The 22218-nt window shown below is 41.1% G+C and overlaps 1 protein-coding gene across 2 annotated transcripts in view; it reads left to right on the top strand.

Annotated features, from left to right (window-relative positions):
• lrp1aa (low density lipoprotein receptor-related protein 1Aa) overlaps positions 1-22218 on the top strand; it is a 100634-nt gene that overhangs the window by 11416 nt on the left and 67000 nt on the right. For both annotated transcript variants that reach the window (XM_085273822.1, XM_085273823.1), the window contains exons 2-3: positions 7749-7871; positions 21888-22025. In XM_085273822.1, coding sequence (XP_085129948.1) covers positions 7749-7871; positions 21888-22025 — 261 coding nt within the window. The remainder of the gene's footprint in view (positions 1-7748; positions 7872-21887; positions 22026-22218) is intronic.

Raw genomic sequence — 22218 nt, forward strand, 5'->3', positions numbered from 1 at the left:
CCAACTCTTATTTCATAAAGACAGTCAGATTCCAGTCTTGTGAGATGAAGCTTGGGTAGCAGGTCTAACAGTCAAATAACAATTGTTTTATTGTATACTTTAAAACAGTTTGCTGTTAGTTATTTTATGGCTCACCTGGTGGTATGGCCACATGCATTGCAATATATTTATAGCTTTAGAGGTTTGCTATTTTAAAAAAAAAAAGGTGAATTTCTGATTTACCATTTTTTCCCCAACTTGTGCAAGCAGGATAACATGTATCAACAGCTCAGTCCAAAGAAATCTGGTATAAAGAAATGTGCTCAGTGTCATTTTTTCCCCTCAAACACAGTATCACCATCCCATCAGCCTCATCAGCTTCAGCTGTGCTAACACACTAAGCCAGTGGTTCCCAAACTTATTTTGCTAGGCCCCCCTTTGTTTTACAAGAAAAATGTCCCCCCCCCCGGGGGAGAAACACAAAAAACACATCCTCCAACCACACACACCCATATTTTGCTCAATTGCGGTTTATTTCACACCTCAAACATTTAGTAAACAATTAAGCAAATACAAGTAAACTGCAATAAATTACAGGTAGTAATAAAATAAACTACTAACTCTAACGCTACGTCCGCACCTATGTCCGTATTTTTGAAAACACAGCTGTTTCGTCCACATGTAAACGGCGTTTCGAATCACCGAAAACTGAGATTTTTTAAAACTCCTTTTTTTGCTTTTACGTGTGGACGAGGAATACAGAGTTTGTCAAAGGTATGTGCCTTTTTTCACGTCACGCTGTGCGCCACGTTATTGTTTACATGAGATGAATTGCAGAATGGGAGATGGAGACAAAATACTGTTAATCTGACTATCTGCAGGTTTTACACCAGTTACTGTCCCTCTATTTACAAAGGCAGAGGCGTTGCGGTGTGATTATTTTACATGTTGTTTTTTTCCTGTGTAATAATATTCAACATTGCTATCAATACATTTTTCAAAAAATGCCTCTCTGTGCAAAATGGGTTTAAAAACATAAGCAGCTGTGGGATACTGTTTGTCCGTGATTTGAACCGGGGGAACAAATCGTGGCAGGATCAGCCTGATATTATTTGTATCCTGCTGTAACTTTACTGTATAAAGAGCCAACATCTCCAAAATGTCAGGAGTAGTTATTTATTACAAGAAGTGTTTGTGAACTAAAAATCAAGAATGTGGGATACTGTTTGTCCGTGATTTGAAGAGCCCAACGCCTGATCCCAGTAAGGGAAAACCAATTCTGCAGGGGAGACCTACCTGGCACTTGTGCAGGTGAAACCAAAGGGAAGATATGCTTCACCATATTTTCTAGTCTTTGGCTTGGAAGGAAGTTGGTTTGGAAACATATTCAGCGATGCTTCATCTCCTGCTTTGCGTTTGTGTGGGCGGCCTGTGCTAGCAGTGTCCAAGCCTTGTTTTTTTGTTTTTTCCCCTTTTCATACCGCGCCCCCCCTGCAATGGCTCTGCCCCCCCCCTTCCAGGGGGCGGGCCCCACACTTTGGGAAGGTCTGCACTAAGCTAAGATGGTGTGCATAGTAAATATTTTACCTACTTAACATCAGCATGTAAGGCTGGCCAAGAAAGCTGATTCTTAGTAAGTTCAGAGTTTGGCCTCAGAAGGTTCTATAACCTATATTAATACTAATAATAATACTAATCTGTATTCTATCTACTGTTGGTCTTATCACAGTGGTGGGTTTACTACACTGAAATTCTCATTTTTTGATTTCTAACTCCACTCTTTGATACATTGTCACTATCCATTTTAAGGAAAGTACTCCTGTGATGTGATTAGCAGTTTCAGGACTGAACCTGAGGACTAGCTGGTGGTTAGTAACTACTGAGGAGGTGCCCCAGGAACTAAATACCTTCACATCTCTTTCTTCCCCCGTTTAATTTGAAGCTATCTAAGATCTACTAATTGGAATGCTGAAATGATGCAATAGCTTCCCAATGGTCAGGATGTATGTCGTATCTTGTGGACCTTTATTTTCTGTGAATTTGTCAGTAAGATTAGAAAAGTACTATACATTCACCAGCCTTTTCTTTGCTTCCTCAATTACTTGTTAACTTAAATCAGTACTCAACCAATAATGTGGCAGAAGATCTATACATTGAGGCAAGTAGATTTAGTCAAGGCGACCATCTCTGATATTCGAATTGAGCATCAGCATGAGGAAACCCAAGGGAATTAAGTCACCTTTGTTGGTGGCAGATGTGACTGATCTCACAGTTTTAGAAACTGCTGATCTATTGGGATTTTCCTGCACAACCACAGTATGTAGAAGAGCATGTCTGAAAACACGAGACATTCAATTTTGAAGCAGAGAGGCTAAAGCAGCAAAAGACAGCAAAAGAGGAAAAATGTTGCCTGATCTGACAAATCCTGATTTCATTTGGACAATAAAGTCAGAATTGGTCAAAAGCAACATGAAAGCACTGATTCATCATGAATTGGTAGCAATAGTGCACTTTGGTGATGGTGTAATAGTGTGGGGGACATCATATTGGCACACTCTCCGCCCCTACTGATCATTGTTTAAACAACAGAGCCGACATGAGTGTTGTCCATGCCTTCGTGACCATAGAGCACCTTTGGGATGTGATGGAATGGGACATTAGCTTAATGGATGTGTAGCCACCAAAGTGCAGGAGCAGCGTGATGCTATCATGTCAATATGGACCAACATCTCTAAGAAATGTTTTCAGGACCTTGTTGAATCTAGGCCATGATGAATTAAGGCAGTTTTAAAAGCAAAATGGGTCTAAACCAATGCTAGCAAGGTATAACTTGCTAGCATTGGTTTAACCAATGCTAGCAAGGGGCGATCGTGGCTCAAGAGTTGGGAGTTCGCCTTGTAATCGGAAGGTTGCCGGTTCGAGCCCCGGCTCGGGCAGTCTTGGTCGTTGTGTCCTTGGGCAAGACACTTCACCCATTGCCTACTGGTGGTGGTCAGAGGGCCCGGTGGCGGCAGTGTCCGGCACCCTCGCCTCTGTCAGTGCGCCCCAGGGTGGCTGTGGCTACAATGTAGCTTGCCATCACCAGTGTGTGAATGGGTGGATGACTGGATATGTAAAGCGCTTTGGGGTCCTTAGGGACTAGTAAAGCGCTATATAAATACAGGCCATTTACCATTTACCTAATGAAGTGGCCAGTGATTGTACAAATATTAGTCCATAATGTCTATACCAGTGTTTACACTGGTTTTCAAAAATGAGGTACATTTATACACTAGTCCCAGCATAACTACGTCACTTGGGGTTCTTCATAGGCTGATGAAGTATCTAAATAGTTAAAAAAGAACCACAATGGTCTCTAGTTTCTACAGTGTAGACAGAACAAAAGTAGGTGCCAAATGCAACAGTTAGAGCCCTTAAACAGTTCCTGTATTCTTAAGGACCCTTTAAACAACTAACTTTGAAACTTCCTGCTGTTCAGAGTCCTTTCAGCCCCACTGTTGACAGTACTTTAAGTCTGCCTTCATCTCAACCGCTGCTGAGCAGTGTGTGATGAGGCCATAGTCTCAGTGTCTGCTGGAGCTTTGTCCTGGTTGATCTCAGAGGGCAGACTTCCAACTTATTTATAGCTCTGCTGTGGGTGTCTGAGGAAATGCTGCAGTGACTGGGGGCAAGGCTTGTGTTTGCCTTAGTATAGGTCTCTTCCTCCCAAGCAGACAGAGCTCATCTTAGAGGGCTCGCGGGCAGCGGCGGGGTGCAGAGGGCAGTGGGTTATAAACCGTCCCAAATGGCGACAATTCAAAACATTTTCCCGCAGCCTCCGCTTTAGTAAGCACACAGGCAGCTCATTGATAGCAAGTGTTACATTCCTCCATCCCATCTCAATATCCCTGCCCAGCTCAGTGTGCTCTCTGATCTTCAGGCCTGTCCTGAAAGCTGAGATCACTTCCCCCAAGGAGTTGTAGCTCACTGCCCACTCTCCATTTCCTCTCGCATTGATGCCGTACATCTAATTTGTTCTCTTATATCATCATTCGGCCTATCCATCTGTTGACCTCATTTATTTGCTTTTCAGTTAAAGCTGTCCTTGGATCCCTTTAAACCCCGACTTTTAACCATATTAATTCAGATCGTGCCAGCAGCAGACTGCTTTCACAGCTAACAGTAAAGTGGTTGTCACTGGCAGCTGTCTTCTATCTTCTATGACTAAACAGTTTTACCTCAGTTCACATGCAAGTAAACCTGCATATTCAAAATACGATTGATTCTTTTTCTTGATCTCGCCAAAATTAAGTATTTTGTCATTACTTGTCATTGCCTGCTATTTAGATTGGGTAGCCCAGGACTTACTTTAATGGTTTCCCTTTGCCCATCCCAGACTGAGCTTCACTTTTCCTTAGCTAACCTCTTGACCTACTTCTTATTTTCCCTGATATGATTCTGTCAGCAGCCGCTTGCAGCTGAGCCTGAGGTGCTTGTTAACTCCCCCCACAGCCATTTTGAAAGCGGAGTTCACAGCAGAGCGTGTCAGCATCTACATAAACAATAGACAATAGACAGATACACCACAACTGCTGCCTGCTCTGGCTGGTGCTGATATCCCTAAACAAACAAACAAAAAAACATGATCGCACACACCGAAGAAGAGGGAAGAGAAGCAAAGAGGAAACCCTTTAACACAAGCTTGGTTGCATTTCATGAATAATTCAAAACCTTGTGACTTCTGAGAGAGAGAAAAAAAAAGGCGACCCTTTACACACTCATCCACACACACACACACACACACACACACACACACACACACACACACACACACACACGGTGATCACAGCGGTACAGAGCGGAGGATAAGTGGGGAGCGTGTGAATGTGCGCAGCAATATGTCAGGTTGAATTCATGGTTTTTAGGTTGAGCCCCATTTGAAGATTCCTTTCACTGCTGGAGTTGAAGAGTAGCTTTACATGTAGATGCCGTCATCCTGTTTATCCTTCTTCATCCCATAAGCCACTCCTATGCTATCCTACACTCCCCCACGTCCTGTTCGTCATGCTCTCTATCTGACTAAGTTGTAGCTCTGGTAAAAATGCCCATTTCTGGCCTCGCATTCTGACCCAAAGAGGCTGACTCGTCTGCACAATGGCGTTACATAATCGTCTATACAACACACTTTTTAAGATAACACTGAAAATGTAAATCATCAGTCGTGCCGCGGGACTGAGGTGGGTGGATCGCTTCAGTGAGGCGATGCTGTCAAAGATGTTGGAAGAATCACCCTCAGACCACTATATTCGAAATAATGACAGGAAGAAATAAAGGAGTCTATTAGAAAAACAAACTTTGAACTCAAATGATGGAAAAACACCAGCCTCGTGATGGATATTTAAACACTGAATATCCACAAAAACAGACAAATTTTAAAGTGTCGGTTTGTTCCATTTAAATGCCATGAAAGACTTTTGCAAAATGGTAAAAACAACACTTCTCGGTCATGTATTAAGCTAAATCTTAGTATATTATTTACCGTATGGTCCCATCTTACTACAATGCATGAAATCGCCATCTGTGAGTTTGTTTCTTTGTTCACAATCTCCTCCTAGACCATCAGGAGCTGAGCAACCAAACCTGGCATGCAGGTTTATCTTTGGTCCTTGAAGGTTGTTATCTATATCAGATCTTACAGTGCCATCAATTTGCCTAGCAACAGTTTGAAAATGGCCTGTTTTTAGAGTTTATGCACCCGTAACATCTTATAAAATTATCATCTGATGTAAGATCTAATTTAAACCTAGAAAAGCTGAGTTATGCATGCATATTGTTGATACTCTAATGCCATCACTTTGCCTGGCAAACACCTAACAATGTGCTAAAATGACCCGTTTTTACCCTTTAGACACCTACAGCACCTTGCGAAAGCATCCTATCATTTTAATTTCACAACAGTAACATCTCATTTATATCCTCAAAAGCTGAATGATACATGCTTAGCAACCACCTAGCAACGGGCTAAAATGACCCATTTGTAGCATATAAACAACATCTACTGTCTCTATTTTTGTACTTTTCTCAGTGTGATAAAGTGCCAACAGCACAAACAAGCCAAACAATACTCTAACATGGGCATTACTAGTTAGTTAACAAAAATGTCTGTAATTCTACCTTTTTTATTACCATGTTAAGCAGTTTATTATATCTTTAAATATAACTAGAAAATTATATTTAGTTTGTAACATAATAAAAAAACCGTTTTAGTTAAACGTACTATTAAAATGAATTAATTTTTTGGGGGGGAATCAAGTAATTATATTAGTTACCAGTATGCCAGTAACTGTAATATAATTAGAGGAATATGTTGTTTGGTTCAAAGTCATCTTAGTCTCTCCGTCTTCAGCGTGGTCTGGTATGTCTTAGCTTAGCACTGTGGCTTGGGTTGTGCAGCTGCAAGCATAGACTGTATATAAAAGTCTAGTTTATGTATACAGTCTTTGTTCAGAAGAGGAGACTTCAGCCTTCTGGTATCAACAAAGTAATCTTAGCTAAGCTAGCCGGTTGCCTGCTAACAGCTTGCGTTCACATATCTGCTGGGATTTTTGAACCTTGTGAAGCGAGTACTTATAAGATGTTGCTGCATGTGGTCATAATGGCAAATGTTAAGCTAGCTGCTGACAGACAGTAAATACCATAGACTCTGATAAACATCCACAGATCGTAGGCTGCTGTCTGTAAAACCACAAAAAAGCATCACTTCTGTATGATTTCCTTACAGTTAGGTAGAGCAACTGAAACGTACACATGTTAAGTAATGTAGGAATTACTCTTTCTGATGACGAATGATTTAAAAAGAAACAATTTAGCAATTTATTTTGCAGTGATTACCTTATGGGAACTTATCAAACACTGGCAATAATAAATAACATCTGCTCTGTATAAAACACAGCTTTACAAGAGGACGTGAACAAAGAGTGCTCGGGACAATGTGAAGAGCAGTCCATGTCAGAGTATTCATTAATCCCTGCCTTTATTTACACTTCAGTGACAGCTGAATACACGTTGAATGAAATATGGTTAAAAAGCTTAGGTCAGTGTTTACGTTTTCCTACTAAGTTTGTAAAATCTTGGAGACCGAGATTATTTCTTCCATTTGTTTTAACGTATTTTCAAAGCCAAAGACTTTGTACTCCATCGTCTGTTTTTTGGTCACCGCTCAACAGTAAGTCCTGCTCGTCCAAAACCAAAGCTGAATGACTCAGCTTTGTTGCTTCTCTGTGTGTATATGTGTTGTTAAAGTGTTCATGTGCTGCACAGAGAGGACTTGAATTAATGTGGCTTTGAATATGCGCTGCCATTTGGCTGTGGCTAGAGTGGGCAGTTTTTCCTCGCCCTGGAAGTTTGGACTGAAGGGGGGTAATAGAGGGAGGGTAATTCAGTGAACAGGATGTTCTTTGATATCCTCCAGACGAGCTGCTTCTCTGCCACCGGCTTGCAAATACTGACCTGGATATTTAGGTGCAGCAAGTTTATGCAAAGCTGCTTCCAGGCTTGCTTCAGTGCTCATTTTGCTTTTCTTGTGTGTGTATCCATTCTCTATTGCCCTCCGTCATGTAACAACGTTCCAAAACCTAATTAGGGCCAGTGTGAGCTTCTATTGACTCACAACAGACACCGCTTCCTAATGAGACCTCAGGAATAAAGATCATTGACAAAAAAAAAGAGCTGCTTTTATTTTTCTCCCAGAAATCCTTTTAGTCTTACTTTCTTTTTCTATCTCTTTTTAGCCCCAAGGACCTGCAGCCCAAAGCAGTTTGTGTGCAAAGATGGGGTAACGTGCATCTCAAAGGGCTGGCGCTGCGATCGGGAGAAGGACTGCCCGGACGGCTCTGACGAAGAGCCTGATGTTTGTAAGTCTTTCAAAAAATAATGAGTTTAAAGGCTCAAATATGCTGTATCCAAATAAATCATCAGGTTATTGAGCATGCTGCATCTCACTTATTCAGCAGAATAAACTATCTGGCAGTTAATCATTCAGAGACAGATAACTGTTGTCCTGAGAAGAGACATTAAAGACTAGTTATGTTGCTTCTCTTTCTTGTTGTATAATAGAGTCCAGAGTGAATCATTCTGTGCTCAGGTTACTGCTTATCACATTTGATAAGAATAAGGGTGTGTTTGAGGCAGGTTAAGACAGGGAGCATTTTCACTAAATCAGTTAAAAATGCAGTGTTATGCAGACCTTACATTTTATTCAATCTCAAATTAAAAATGCGAGCTCACTTGGTCTAAAGAACATCTTCAGCTTCTCATCTTTTGGCAATGTGTGAATTATGCACGTAACCAACGGTCACCAAGTGTGAAATTGGCTTGGAAATTGATCAGAACCTGCATGGGTAGATTTGTAAAATGTATCTTCCTCTGTATCCGGGGTATGCCAATATAATACTGCAGCGTTTGTTCTCTCAAACACGCTCTAACAGCAGTTGTTGACTAAAAGACCGAGATTGATGCACTTTTCGATTTATTTGGCTAACCACCGCCAGACGAGAGAAAACAATGGGATGTTCTATCAGCAAATGAGAGGAGGTCGTTCTGCCGTTGAGTAGCTCTGTCACGGCCAATTAGAAGATCTACAAAGTTTGTTTTTCCCTGGTAAATGTGATTTTCCACTAACACTCAGACCCACAGAGGACACAGTCGTGACACGAAACCAAACAGAAAGTGCTAAAAAAACAAGAAAAAAAAGAAAAAAAAAAGACAGCTCTTGTTTCAAAGTCCTCAACTAGATGTTGAGATGCTTTGAGGCCGAATCCCTGGGGTGAGGATGAAAGTAGCAGTGTCTTTTTGGTCATCCTCTGAGACTAAAATGCCTGTAGTTATCTAAGAGGACAGAGGGCTCCGGGTGGGTTGGGGAGTGGTATGTGTCTGTGTATGTGTGTGTGTGTGTGTTTTTGGAGGGGCTGACCTGGGAGAGAGAGAGAGCAACTGTGTGGACAGAGAACTGTAGCTGCAGTCTAGACGCATGAGGCTGTATGAGAGCAGGTCTGGAAGTCATTAGAGACTCGCCCAGAGCAATGGAGAAACCTGCTGTTTTTCACAACCTGCCTAGGCCAAACACACACACACACACACACACACACACACACCCTCCCCACTTCTCATCTTGGCCTTTCTTCTTCTGTGTCTATCTGGGACAGGAAGAAGTGATTTGATCCTCTGTTTCTTGCTACTCCATCTATCGTATGCCAAACCTCTCAACAGCAGCAGTCATAGGACCTATTGCCTCCAGGGACCCGATTTTATACAGTCAGGGAGGAAAACTCTAGAAGTGAAGCAAGGTCAGAAAATAAACAGGTGGTTAAACCATCTGGCACAGGAGGCTTTAATTGGGATCGTGAATTTCTTTTATGCTCAGTTAATGCTATCCTTGCCGTAATCAAAATATACCAGCAATCAGGTTTTCCAAATCTCAAGAAAACACCCAAACCAACAATGAACGGATGCTATCGGCATGTAGTCACAAACAAACATAATTATTAGCCACATGTAACATTAAGAGGTTAGGACTAATGTCTCACAGCAAGAAGGTCCCGGGCTTGAATTCACAAGCTGCTCGGGCCGTCCTGGGTGTCCATATTCTCCCAGTGCCGGCGTGGGTTTCGCCAGAGGCTCTCGGTCTTCCTCCCACAGTCAAAAGCCATGCAGGTTATGTTAATTGGTAATTCTAAATTGGCCGTAGGTGTGAACATGAACACGAAAGGTTGTCTGTCAGTATGTGTTATAGTCGTACGACAGGCTGGTGACCCGTGCTCTCACCCCATGGCACCTGGGAAAGGCTCCAGCTTCACCATGACCCTGAAATGGATAAGTGATAACAAACAAATTGTTTTTCCTCCGTTTATGAAATTTGACAAAAGCATGGGAGCTTAAATATGCTGTGAGTCTGTAACCCCAATAGGCATGGAAGCAATACTGGGCTTTGCAGCTGATGTTGATACAAGCCACATTTTCCTCCTTCACACACACATTCATACAGCGCTTTATTCTGTGCCTTTAAATACTTTCTATTTAACTATCACGCGCACACATTGACACTCCGATAGATGCCTCGGGGGCAATTTGAGTTCAGTATCTTGCCTTAGGATACATCAATCTTTAGACTGGATGAGCTGGGGCTCAAACTGCAGATCTTCCGAAGCCACAGGCAATATATGAGCTAGTTTTACGTTAAGATGGTCAAAATTTTTAAGTAAGAGTAAAAATAAGGATGAGCGACACTGCGAAGGTCTTGCCTAACTCTGAAACTCGTCTGCTTAGTTGTGATGCATACTCTACATGTGCCGCATACAACACTGAGAGTCTGAGCCGCTCCCCTGCTGGATGGTCTCTGCGATGAAGCAATTTTTAATTTGCTGCAGTACATTAAATTTTAAATGACGGCATAACGGCCAACATAACCTAACCACCTAAAAAGCTGCTCTAAACCAGAGTTTTCAGAGAATATGACAAGAGATAATAATGGACAGCAAAAACATCATATACTGACAAACCTGCGTTTTTATTGTTTTGATTAAAAGTGCTCTTTGTTGAGGGCCTTTTGCAGATGCTTCTGGTTGAAAGATGCATGAGGTAGTTTATTTATTCACTCATGTGGACGGAGCTTCACAGTGGGCTTTGTTGAGGTGTTGGCTATTGCCAGTGAAGTCAGCCACTGTCCAGTGCAGCTGCTTTGCCCTGCTGCGTAACCCCTACAATGCTGTTCTTTGTACTCCGGGGCGCTGGGTCAGACTGGCATAGAGGGATACTGAATGAGTAAAACAAAAATAAAATGGTCTTCTGGGCGTTAGGCCTTTATATAGAACTTTGAACTACATTTCTAGTCAATGAACAGTTAAAAGCCAAAAGATGAATATTAGTGTGGTCCGCAGCCTTCAGGTAGGGTGTCAATTCCTGCCTCGATAACACAGGAAGAGCGTGATGCTGAAATGATGGCCCTCCCTGTAGCCTCTAAGTGCATTTTTAGACTGACATTTCCTGTCTAGTCTGCAATTAGCTTTTTAGGAGATGAAACATATTTGTAACAGCCACTTTTAGAGTGGGAAAACAACTGATGTAGTGGAGCATCTCACTGATGCCTATCAGAAGAAATGAAAGACTGTCGTGAAAATAAAATCTAGTAAGTTTCATCTTTTTTTTTTTTTTTTTTTTGAAAATATTTTTATTGAAAAAAGAAAACAGTACTTGCAGTTACCGAAATACAATCAACCTTTCTTAATTTTCCTAAGTAAATTAACATACACATATATATATATATATATATGAAAAAAAACAACAAAAAAAAACAAAAAAACAAAACACAACGCCCCCCCCCCCCCAGTCCCACACAGATCAACACAACCATCAAACATATTAGAGGAATATAACAGTAACAAAAGTAGATTCAAACAGGCAATACCTCTAGACTAGCAAAATAAGAGATAAAGGGTTGCCACTTGTGAAAAAATTTGGCTGTGCAACCTCTCAACGTATATTTAATTTTTTCAAGTTTTAAAAAAAACATGACATCTTTAAGCCACCGGGAAATAGTAGGATACTTAACAGACTTCCAATGCAACAATATTAGACGTCTCGCTAATAGGGATGTGAAGGCTATAATATCCCTTTGTGTGGAATCAAGTGTAAGTGAGCGAGCAGGAATCCCAAACACAGCAATCAGAGGACAAGGATGAAGAGTTACCCCAAGAACAGTTGACATAATAGCAAAATACCTTGACCAGAAACCTTGTAGCTCAGGGCACAGAAAAAACATGTGGCTAAGGTGACAAGGAGAACCATGGCATTTATCACATTTATTTTCCACTTCTGGATACAATTCAGAAAGTCTAGACTTAGAGAAATGCACCCTGTGTATGACCTTAAATTGAATAAGTCCAAGACGAGCACAGGAGGTGGAAGATCGTATCCTCGTTATAGCCCGTTCCCAAGACTCCTCATGTATTCGAAATCCCAGTTCTTCTTCCCATGTACGTAAGTTTCATCTTTAACCTTGGAAGGTAAAAGCGGTTATAATCTGCTGATATACAGTTGACTGTTGTATAAGACAGCAGTTATAAAAGGAGCAACAACCAAGGTCATATTAAAGCCATTAAATTAGATAATCCTAGGTTAGTATAAGTGTCTGTTGTTCCTACAAGGATTAAGGTATAAGTACTTCCCCTTTTTTACACACATTTTTACCTCTCATAATAACAATTTTAATTATTAACTAAAGAAGATGAGGAAAATAGGTTTCAAAGACCATGGATCCATGCCAAATGAGTGCAGCAACATAATTAGACAACACTTTAACCGACTCAGTAAATCTGATTCTCACAGTTGGAGGAAATTTAAGTTGTAATGCAGACACGCGTGACAAAGAGGACTCATAGTAGTAATAGTTAAAAAAAGGTGTAAACGTGACATCTGGAATCTCTTATTGTTTGTGTGTTACTGTACCTATAAATGCATTCAACAGATAGAGAGTATCACTAGAGCTGATCTGAAGAGCACTTGTAGCATTTATATTCGTAGGTTTCATTTATATGGAGCTTTTTTCACGCTTTTACTATGCAATCAAATAGAAAATGTTTGCAATTATAAAAACTGAGCAGAAGCTAAAATTCAAAAAACTGTATAAATGTATTTACTGTTATTAAAACAAATCTAAACATTTTGTTTTTCAAGTTTAAAAGTTGTTAATGAATCTAAAACATGCAGTTCAGTGGAATCTGAAGGATTTCAGTCATGGCTCTTAGCCATAGGTATGTAGTTAATAGGTAATTCTAACACAATTATTTTGCATCATGACCAGGTATCTTACCTGACTACAGCTGCTAGATTTAATTGACATTACACGTCTCTGCTTGACACGTTGCTGCTAGTCTAGTCTGTGTGTATGCGCAGTAAACTGTTACCATGGTTGAGACTCACTGATAGACTTGCTTTGCATCTTTTAGTGTAGGTTATGCCTGTGAAATTAACCTCAAAAGCAAGCAAACCCCTTTGCTTGGATTTGCAAGCAGAACTTTTGGATTCACATTTTATTGCCTAGTCTAAGATAACTCTTGTTTCATTGCATTACAAAAGACTCCAGTGTAACTCCTGAGGGAAATTTCCTGCTCCTTACCTTTTATATATTCTACTGATGTCGTTTTCCCTGCCATATGCCCCATAGGTTTCTCAAAATTCACTGATATTATTCTGCAAAATAACATTGTGTGTTATATTTAAAGTTTCCTATATTTAAGAATAAACTCTGCAAGGATTCAAACCATTCCCTTTTCAGTTATTTTTAAAAATATTTCCAATATGTATGGCTACATTCGTATTATCTTTCAAGGGTTGTGTAAAAGTTCAAATTAATAAGTCTTATATTTGATTTTTAAGCAGTCCATAGGTGTAAAAAAAAAAAATCTAAAAATGTGCAATACATGTTGTATATACATGATGCATATCAAAAAATGTAAACATCTTATAGTTATAGGTAAAATGACCCAAATGCTCCAAAAACAGGCAAAAGGTAACTGAACACCATTTTCTTACAGGCAGCAAAAAGTCCAAAAAACAAAGTTGATAAATCCACGTTTCCAAAGGAAACGGCAAACGTAATCTCTGTAAAGGCAGAGTGGTTACAATGAGGGAAAAAAAGACACAAAGTAACAGGGGAAAACTAAACACGGGTGGACATAATCAAGGTAAAGAGCGGACAGTAAATATATCTAAAGAAAAGACACCAGAGACAAACCCTGTAATGTAAAAACAGGAAGTAACAAATTGAACACAGAGGGTAAAGTCACAGACAGGATACAGGGACACTAAAATCCCAATGGCCACAACAAAACGTGTACATAGCCATTCGTTCGTCTATTTCCCCCCCTGCTTATTCATGTCGTACTGTAACATAGGTATGTTTTGAAAACATAATGCCGAAGATATTTTTTCTTATATTTCGGGTACAGTTACACAAACTGCAGGAAAAAAAAATACTTCCCCTTATAAAACCTCAGTGCAAGGTGCACTTCTGCAAAGTTTTTCAAGGTGGTTGGCAAGAGTAGGTGGTTTGAAGCATCTTGTTTTGTTGATTTAAGCTCCTTTATTTTCTTCAGTCTCTTTATGTAGACTGACTCTGTGATGCTGAGATCAGGGCTCTGTGGGGGCCTTACCATCTGTTGCAAGCCTCCTTGTGTTGCTGCAGTAGACAGTTCTTTATGACAGGCTCATTCTCTTGCTGCAGAAGGATTTTTGAACCCATTATTTGACTTCCTGATGGTATTTCATGATGGCTAAGATCTGCCCGAATCATTAGAGAAATCACTAACTCCGACCTAAACCCCAGCTGCATTTGCACAAATTCTGCCTCTAACGTGAGTAAATGGCATCATCCTTTCCTGCTTTTTACATTAAGACTTGCTGTCATTTATTTCAGTGCAGTTCCTTTTTTTTATGTGTAAAATAGAAACCTGTGGGTCTGTTTTCACCTCCGCGGAACGTATATTGTGCATTTACTGTAATGACTATATTGAAGGATGTGGCGAGCCAGATGTGACCCGTTTTTAGATGAGGGGTTGAGGCTGGGGCAGCGAAAAAGGGCAAAGCTGGCGCCCGAAGCAGAGCCCTGCCTATGTTTAGCCAAAAAAAGCATGTCAGGCGTTTCAATTTTTAAAACGCTATTATGTAATCTGAGCTGCCCCAAAAAAGGTGCGGCAGGCCATAGGCACCATAAAGCGAAAGCAAGCCTAAAAAGAAATATACAGCATGCTTTTCAGCTCAAAGAAAATCAGTAAATTGAAGAAAAAACAAAAAAACAAAACTCTGCATTTTGAATGTACAGACAGATGCTGAACACCTGGCTTTGCCTTGTGGCTCATCTTTCTCACCACCTGTGTCTGATTAGTGGCAGCAGCGAACGACTGCAGCCTGTATCCTGTAGTGTGCATTATTGAACACACAGCTTGTCTCCTGCAGCATTTGTTTAACTTCACACTCCTCTTACAATGAGGATTACTCTCATCCCGACCCCTCAACCCCCGACCCTTGTGTTTCATTTATCTATTTCTCAAGGTGATAATTAGTCTGTAACAAATTTAAAAATAACTGTTCGGTTTGGGGTTTGGGGCTCGGTGCTCGATTTGTGACGATTAAAGTCAGCCTGCTGCTCTCTGGGTAAGAGGTCTGAGCCAAAGTGGACTGGAATGCCTTTCAGATATTTAGTCATTCTGGGCCAGCAGTAAGTCTTTGAGGAAAATGTGAACAAAACTGAGAGTTAAGCCTCACACCATGGTGAGGAAAGAAGTCTTTTCAATCTGAGAAAAAGAGGCGCCGCGTAAAAACCTTATTTTAGTCAGCGACGGGTCTGTTCCTCTTCTTTCAAAACTCCAAGAGAAAGAGTGAAGGGTAGGGAAAGAGCGTCTCGTTTGCTGTGCGAGAGAAAGACGTGTTAAACTCCTTTCTGTACTTTTAAAGCTGAAGTAGAGCAAGTGTGTTTTGGATCAATGCCCCCACATATTTAAATTTCACACCACACCAGATTTGTTTGGGGTTTTTTTGGTTTTTGCCTGTATCGTTGACTTTTTCTCTCTCATAACCAATACCGGAGTTTGTCCACTCTGTCTAACTGGTTGGGGTATTCTGATGATGTTGTCCTGTTTGAATCTTTCAATTTACTGCGCTGACAGCACTGTTTGCTTAGTGGTTGCTCTGCCCCGAGGAGCAGTGGTGCTCGTGTGTTTGGAGAAGGCTCAGTTTGTTGTGCTTTCGAGAGCTAGATTTAGCCTTCCTGCTTTGCTTGTCCCCTTGCCAGCCACCCTAGAAGCCCACCCCCCCACAAGAAGGAAGGAAAATGCAGTCTTGATATCTTAGAATGAAAAGAGTGAGCAAAGAGCCAGAGAGCTAAGATCCAACCATTAAACAGCAGGGTGGGGGGAGAGGACACACAGTCAAGCTACATATTACTGAAATAAACTTTTATGATGTAAATTTTTGTAAAAAAAAAAAAAAAAGCACAGCTAATACTCAGATGTGGTTGCCTGTACAAAGAAAATTCAGATAGCCTAACTGAAAATTGTCCCACTGTGGTACTTGTGAGTCACCCACAGGTGCGCTTCGAGTGGCAGGTTAATGTGTTGTTTGCCACCTGCGGAGCAAAGTGTTTATAGGATGGCTGTCAGAAAGAGGGGAAAAAACAGCTGTGAAGTGCAGCATTGTTCCCTTTGCCGCTCGGCTGCCTGCCGTTGCTGTGCCTGCTCTTTTGCTGCCCATCATCTTTTTTTTGACAGGGCTGCGTTGAGTAGCCACATCATAATACAGACCCCCCCTCGCTGTCCCCTCTCTGTCCTCTCTTAGCCTTAGCGAAGGCTGTGCTGTTGCTGTGTTAATTTTTGGTGTCCTAGTTGTTTGGGGTTTTGTTTTCCTTTGGCAGGGCAGGCAAGGGGGGTGTGGGGTAGGGGAGGGTCGAGGGTCAGGATCTGGGCGCTTCATCCAAGAATATGTCATGTGGCTCAAGAGCATCACCAGTGAGGGCCCGTGAGGACATGGTCATGAGTTTACATTTACAGTATATGTGACGCCTTTGATTAGATTCTTCTTTTCTGTACAATTTGCTTTTACGTTCTCATTTTTAAACGTCTGAAGTATTTCAAATGTAATAAAAGGCAGTGGGGTAGAATTGGTTTTCTCTGCAGTGAGCCTCATTCTGGCTCGCATAAAGCTCCTTTTATCTTTTATTGTAGCACCAGCAGGATCTCGTTATTTGTATTTGTGTTTTTATTGGTGCATTAAGAATCCATTTGACTAGCAATATGGGGGGAAAGTGTGAACTACTCAGTGGAAAACCCTTGCAGCCAAACAGACTTTGGGCTCTGCGACAGCCTAATCCAGACCCAGATCATGACTCCCTCTCAATCAGCTTGTCTCCTTTCTACTGGTGGAGAGGGAATGCAGATGAGGAAGCAGTTTCCAGGATGAATCATTCAGCATTCATCTTGTGAAAGAAAAAAAAAAATCTTAAAGTTGCAAAATTATGAGAGAGTCCTAAATGACACATACAACATTCTCCTCATAAATCACAAAGCGCCAGCTGCCCTGTCATCACTTTGCTCCTGTGCCCCGTGGCCCTTACCCTTTACTGTTACCCCAGCTCTCCCTCCACGTGGCTGTACCACAGCTCAGGTCAGGCTTCGCACGTGACACTGCTTACAGCACTGTGGCTCAGCCTGTTTTGTAGGGGGTCACAGCCGATTTGTATGATCCAAACAATGGCCTTAGTTCTTTGTTCACCATCCCACTACCATTGCCCCCCTCTGCCCTCATTCCCTTGGACTGGAAAAGTCCATGTGATCTACCTCAGTGTGTAGCGGCTTAGAGACTCCACTGGTACAAGGTGTATGAAATCCTGTATGCCTCAGCCTGCTTTTGATTGGTGCTTAAAGAAGAAAAGCTTTGTTTGGCTCCAGCTGTGACCGCCAGGTGCTTATACTGATTCTGCAGATTAAAAAAGGGGTAAATCATAAAATAGATGGTTACTTCAGCTCTCATATTGCATTGCAGTTTTAAATTTTTAAGGCATATGGAAGAAATGACATCTGTCCTGTATCTGCTGATGCCTCCGTGACGTCTGTAGTGGAGAAACTAGGTCTTGGAACAAATTCTGATTCTCCACAGGAAAAGAATAGTCAAACTCCCCAAACGCAGTTTTTAACCACCGTCAGCATCACAATGCAGGCACTAAGATACTTTTTCTTTTTCGTGGACCCCCGTATTGAGATAGAGAATAGTTGAATCTGTACCCAGTAGCCCTGTGCAGGTCTTTCAGTGAACTAGTGAATGAGCTCTGTACAAAAATAGAGCAGAGGAAACTTCTTAAAGGAAAAAAGGTTCGGGCCTGCTAACTTGGCTCACTCACTGTAGAGGAATGTTGATTAAAAAACCCTGTTTAATTCAAATTAGAAATGCCTTTTCTACCGCGGCACCTTCGCCTGGTGCCAGCTTGAAGAAGAATTGAGCCTTGTGGGTTTCTGGCCACTTCCTGTGGATGAGGTGTTTCACATGGCCTTCTGTGTCTTCTCTCTCTCGCTCTCTCTTTTTATTTCTGTCTGCCTCTCTGTCTCACTCTCTCTCTCTGCCTCCGTCACGTTACCTCGCCTTTGGAGGACAAATCATTTTTTATGTGCTGTTTAAAGAAGGAAAGTGAGTAGGCATAACAACGTGGAAGAAAGGCAGAGCCAACAGTTTAACTTTTCACATATACAGAAAAAGCATCTGTAGCATATAGGCAAGCAGTCTGGTTGAAGTCGGTGCGTTAAGCGAGGAACAAAACTTAATTCCTACCACTTGTATATGTCATAACACTAAACACAAGAAATAATTTTTTTTTCCCATTTTTAGGTTATTGTTTTATTAATGAACGAAACTTAAAGGATCAGTTTGAAACTTCTTTCTTGGCATGAGTTGATGGGAAATTTGATCCCGGTCTCGAGTGTGTTTGTGCTAAATGCAGAGCTGGGACAGAGCTTCGCATGAAGATTTGAAGCAGAGGGAAATTTTTACAGTAGTCAAGCTGTCTCAAAAAATGTCCATCCATCCATCCATTCACTTCCGCTTATCCTTTTCAGGGTCGCGGGGGGCGCTGGAGCCTATCCCAGCTGTCATAGGGCGAGAGGCGGGGTACACCCTGGACAGGTCGCCAGTCTGTCGCAAGGCTAACACACAGGGACAGACAACCATTCGCACTCACATTCATTTGCACATTCACACCTAGTGACAATTTGGGTTATCCAATTAACCTATCCCCACAAGCTGCATGTCTCGAAATATCACTAATCTTAACTGGAAAGTAGTTTAAGCAACTCGGCTGGAGCTTCATTCTGGTATTGATTTTCTCATTTAACTCTTGGAAAGAAGGAAAAAATGCTTTCTAAATGCCAAACTATCCCTTGAGTAGAACCGTCTCACCATCTATCACATTTCAAACACAAGTATGAAATCTAATTAAAGCATTTGTTCTCAGCTATAGCCTAATTCTGCTGCAAACTGGATGTTATTACTGTGATGATAAAAGTTACAAGAGCTGCCGAAAGTTGTGGATTATTGCTTCAAAATATGCTGAAAGTTCTGGGCACACATAGAGGGTTTGTACCGGGGTTATGCTGAGTCATTTAGTCTGTGGGGGGAAAAAAAGTCTGGTCAGAGTTACAAAACAGCAAACTCAATCCCCAAAAAAGGAAAAAGGGGTTCCTTAGCAAAGGGGTTTGTCAGCATATGTTCTTTCTATATCCAGTTAAAGTTTTATGAATTTACTTTTCAAAGGTCAACATGTTTTCCTTCCCAGAAATCCCAAAGTTCTTTCCTTAGCACACACTCACATCGGGACTACATGCCAGAGCTCTGGTGTGATTATTGTTGCTGTTTTGCCTTTTGGAGAGAGCTGTGTGCACACTGCAGATTCAGTGAAGGCAGTCATTTGGCTAGTCCAAGCTAGGATAGTGGTGTGTTTTTATAGTTCCTCCTACTTTTCTTTAGTGGCCATCTTTTGCTGCCTCAGTGGTGCTTTGGATGCTTGCTGTGTCTTTCTGCCAGTTAAGTTGGCAAGCAGGAAAAATGCATGGTCATCCACGATAAAGAAGTACTAGAGGAAAAAACATTAGATTTTTTTAAATGTAATCTTTCCTGTTTGCATTACACAGAGGAGACACTTAATGTTTCACAAAACAACAGCCAGTGTAAGAACAGGATCTTATGTAGCGAGGTTTCCCAACTCTAAAACCTCAGATATTACAACATGCAGCTCTGATTAAATCATCAATTACTCAGCACAGTGACTGGGTCAGGTGTACTCTACAGTGTATCTAGACAAAAGGTATTCTTTAAAGGTTATAAGATATAATAGTACCTATATAGGTTGATTCACTGAAAGCCAGACTATGGATTCTTTATTCTTGTAGATGTTTTGTGTTGAATCCAACAGCAGTGGTACTCTCCACAGACATTTAGGAATGGATAGCTTAACTCAGGAGGTGGCAGAGAAGGATTTTGTGTTCCTTCGGTCTGACAAATGTAGTGCCCGAGGACTTTGTCAGAAAGTCTGTCATCTACTGCTAGAACAAAAGGGCAGTATTTTTGTGAAGACTGATTTTAAAGCATTCCTGCTTTACTGCACGGTTTATAGTCGAGAGAAAATTGATGAAAGAGATAAAGGGACAAGGCTTATGATGAAGATCCAGAGGGTAAGATTATTCTTGGGCTGTGCTGTATGAGCCTCTGTGGCTTGAGACAAAGCTGCTTTCAACAAGTGTTTGCAATGGCACAGCTGAAGGTGTTTCCACAGATGAGGTGATACAGTACAATTTTGGTATCCATCACACTTGTGTTTATTCCTGCCGTGAGTGGTTCGTTCTTATTGGAAACCCAAGCAGAGTGACTTCTCTTATTTAGTTTAACTATGTAGGCACTAAATATACAAGTGATACCAATTATAAATGGAACCAATTAATCTTTCTTTGGGTTATATTCCTATGTTGAATAAACTAAAGTAGATCTATCTATATACGTACAGATTATTCAGTACAAATCATTCATGCAGACAACTAATCAGCCAATCACATTGCACCATCTCAAAGCATTAAGGCATGAATACATGAGCAAGATGACCCGCTGTAGTTAAAATTGAGCATCATAATGGGAAAGAAACGTGATTTGAGTGACTTCGAACACGGCACGATTGTTGATGCCAGATGGGCCGGTCTGAATTATTTCTGCTGTGATTTTCCCACACAGCCATCTCTCAGGTGCGTTGCTGATGTCAAAAGACAGAGGAGAATGGCCAGACTGCTTCCAGCTCATAGAAAGCCAATAGTAACTCAAATAATCACTTGTTACAACCAAGATATGCAGAACAGCATCTCTGAATGCACAACAGGTCGAACCCCGAAGCAGCAGAGACATCACTTGGTTCTATTCCTGCCAACTGAGAACAGGAAACTGCGGCTACAATTCACAAGTTTACCCAAACAGTAGAAGATTGGTAAAAATGTCATTTGGTCTCATGAGTCTCAGTTTCTGCTGTGACACTCAGATGGTAGTGTGAAAATTTGGCATATACAACGTAAACTCATGGAGCCATCCTGCCTTGTATAAACATTTGAGGCTGCCAATCTGTTATATTGGTATCGGGGCTATTTTCTTGGCACACTTTGGGTCCCTTAGTAGCAACTGAGCATCATTTAAACACCAAAGCCTACCTGAGGATTGCTGATGATGATGTTCATCAATTTAAGACCACAGTGTATCCATTTTCTGATGCTTGCGTCCAGCGGGATGTGTCACTAAGCTCAAATTATGTCAAATTGATTTCTTGAACATCACAATGAGTTAATTTTGCTCAAATGGCCTCATGATTCACCAGATCTGTTTAGTAGGGCAACATTTAGGATGTGGTGGAACAGGAGACTCTCATCATAGATATGCAAATTTACAGCAACTGCATGAATCTATCATGTCGATACGGACCAAAATCTCAGGAATGTTTCCAACGCTTTGCTAAGTCTATGACTAACCTAAGAAGCCTGAACCAAAAATCCAAATTTTCTGAAAATGGAGCATTTATTGAAGCTTCCGACAAATGTTATATATAAAAAGAAATCATATTTGCTACATCCCAGATTTTGTCTGCAATTTATTGCTATTTATATAAATTAATTCATAGAATATGTATTAGTGGGAACCTTCTGAAAAGTACTGTCAACTTTGAAATTGTTTGGATGAGAGGTTATTAAATTGTTACAGAAAAAGGAGAATGAAACCGACATGTGGAAATAGTAAAGACTAAGCTGGCATTAACAACTACAACTTAACATTGTCAGTCAACCGTGTTTGTGTTTGTCTTCCCTCAGGTCCACACAGCACGGTATCACGATGCCCTCCCAATGAATACCAGTGTGGGGGAACAGAGCTGTGCATCCACATGAGCAAACTGTGCAATGGGGTCTCAGACTGCACTGATGGCTGGGATGAAGGACCACACTGCAGAGGTATCACTTAAGCCACATTTTTATACCCCCCCCAAAAAAAAAAAAAAAAATCCCTACACACACAGATGAGGATAAAAACTTAGCTCCCTATGAAAGCTTTTGTCTTTGGAACGCATAAATTATTTCTATTTGCACACAATAACCGAATTACTTCAGAAAAAAAAAGAAAGATTACTAAGGTCCGTATTATTAG

The sequence above is a fragment of the Mchenga conophoros genome, linkage group LG5 (assembly GCF_057382185.1).
Source record: "Mchenga conophoros isolate Kocher_MC1m ecotype Shallow Benthic linkage group LG5, M_conophoros_male_GT1.1, whole genome shotgun sequence".
NCBI lineage: Eukaryota > Metazoa > Chordata > Actinopteri > Cichliformes > Cichlidae > Mchenga > Mchenga conophoros.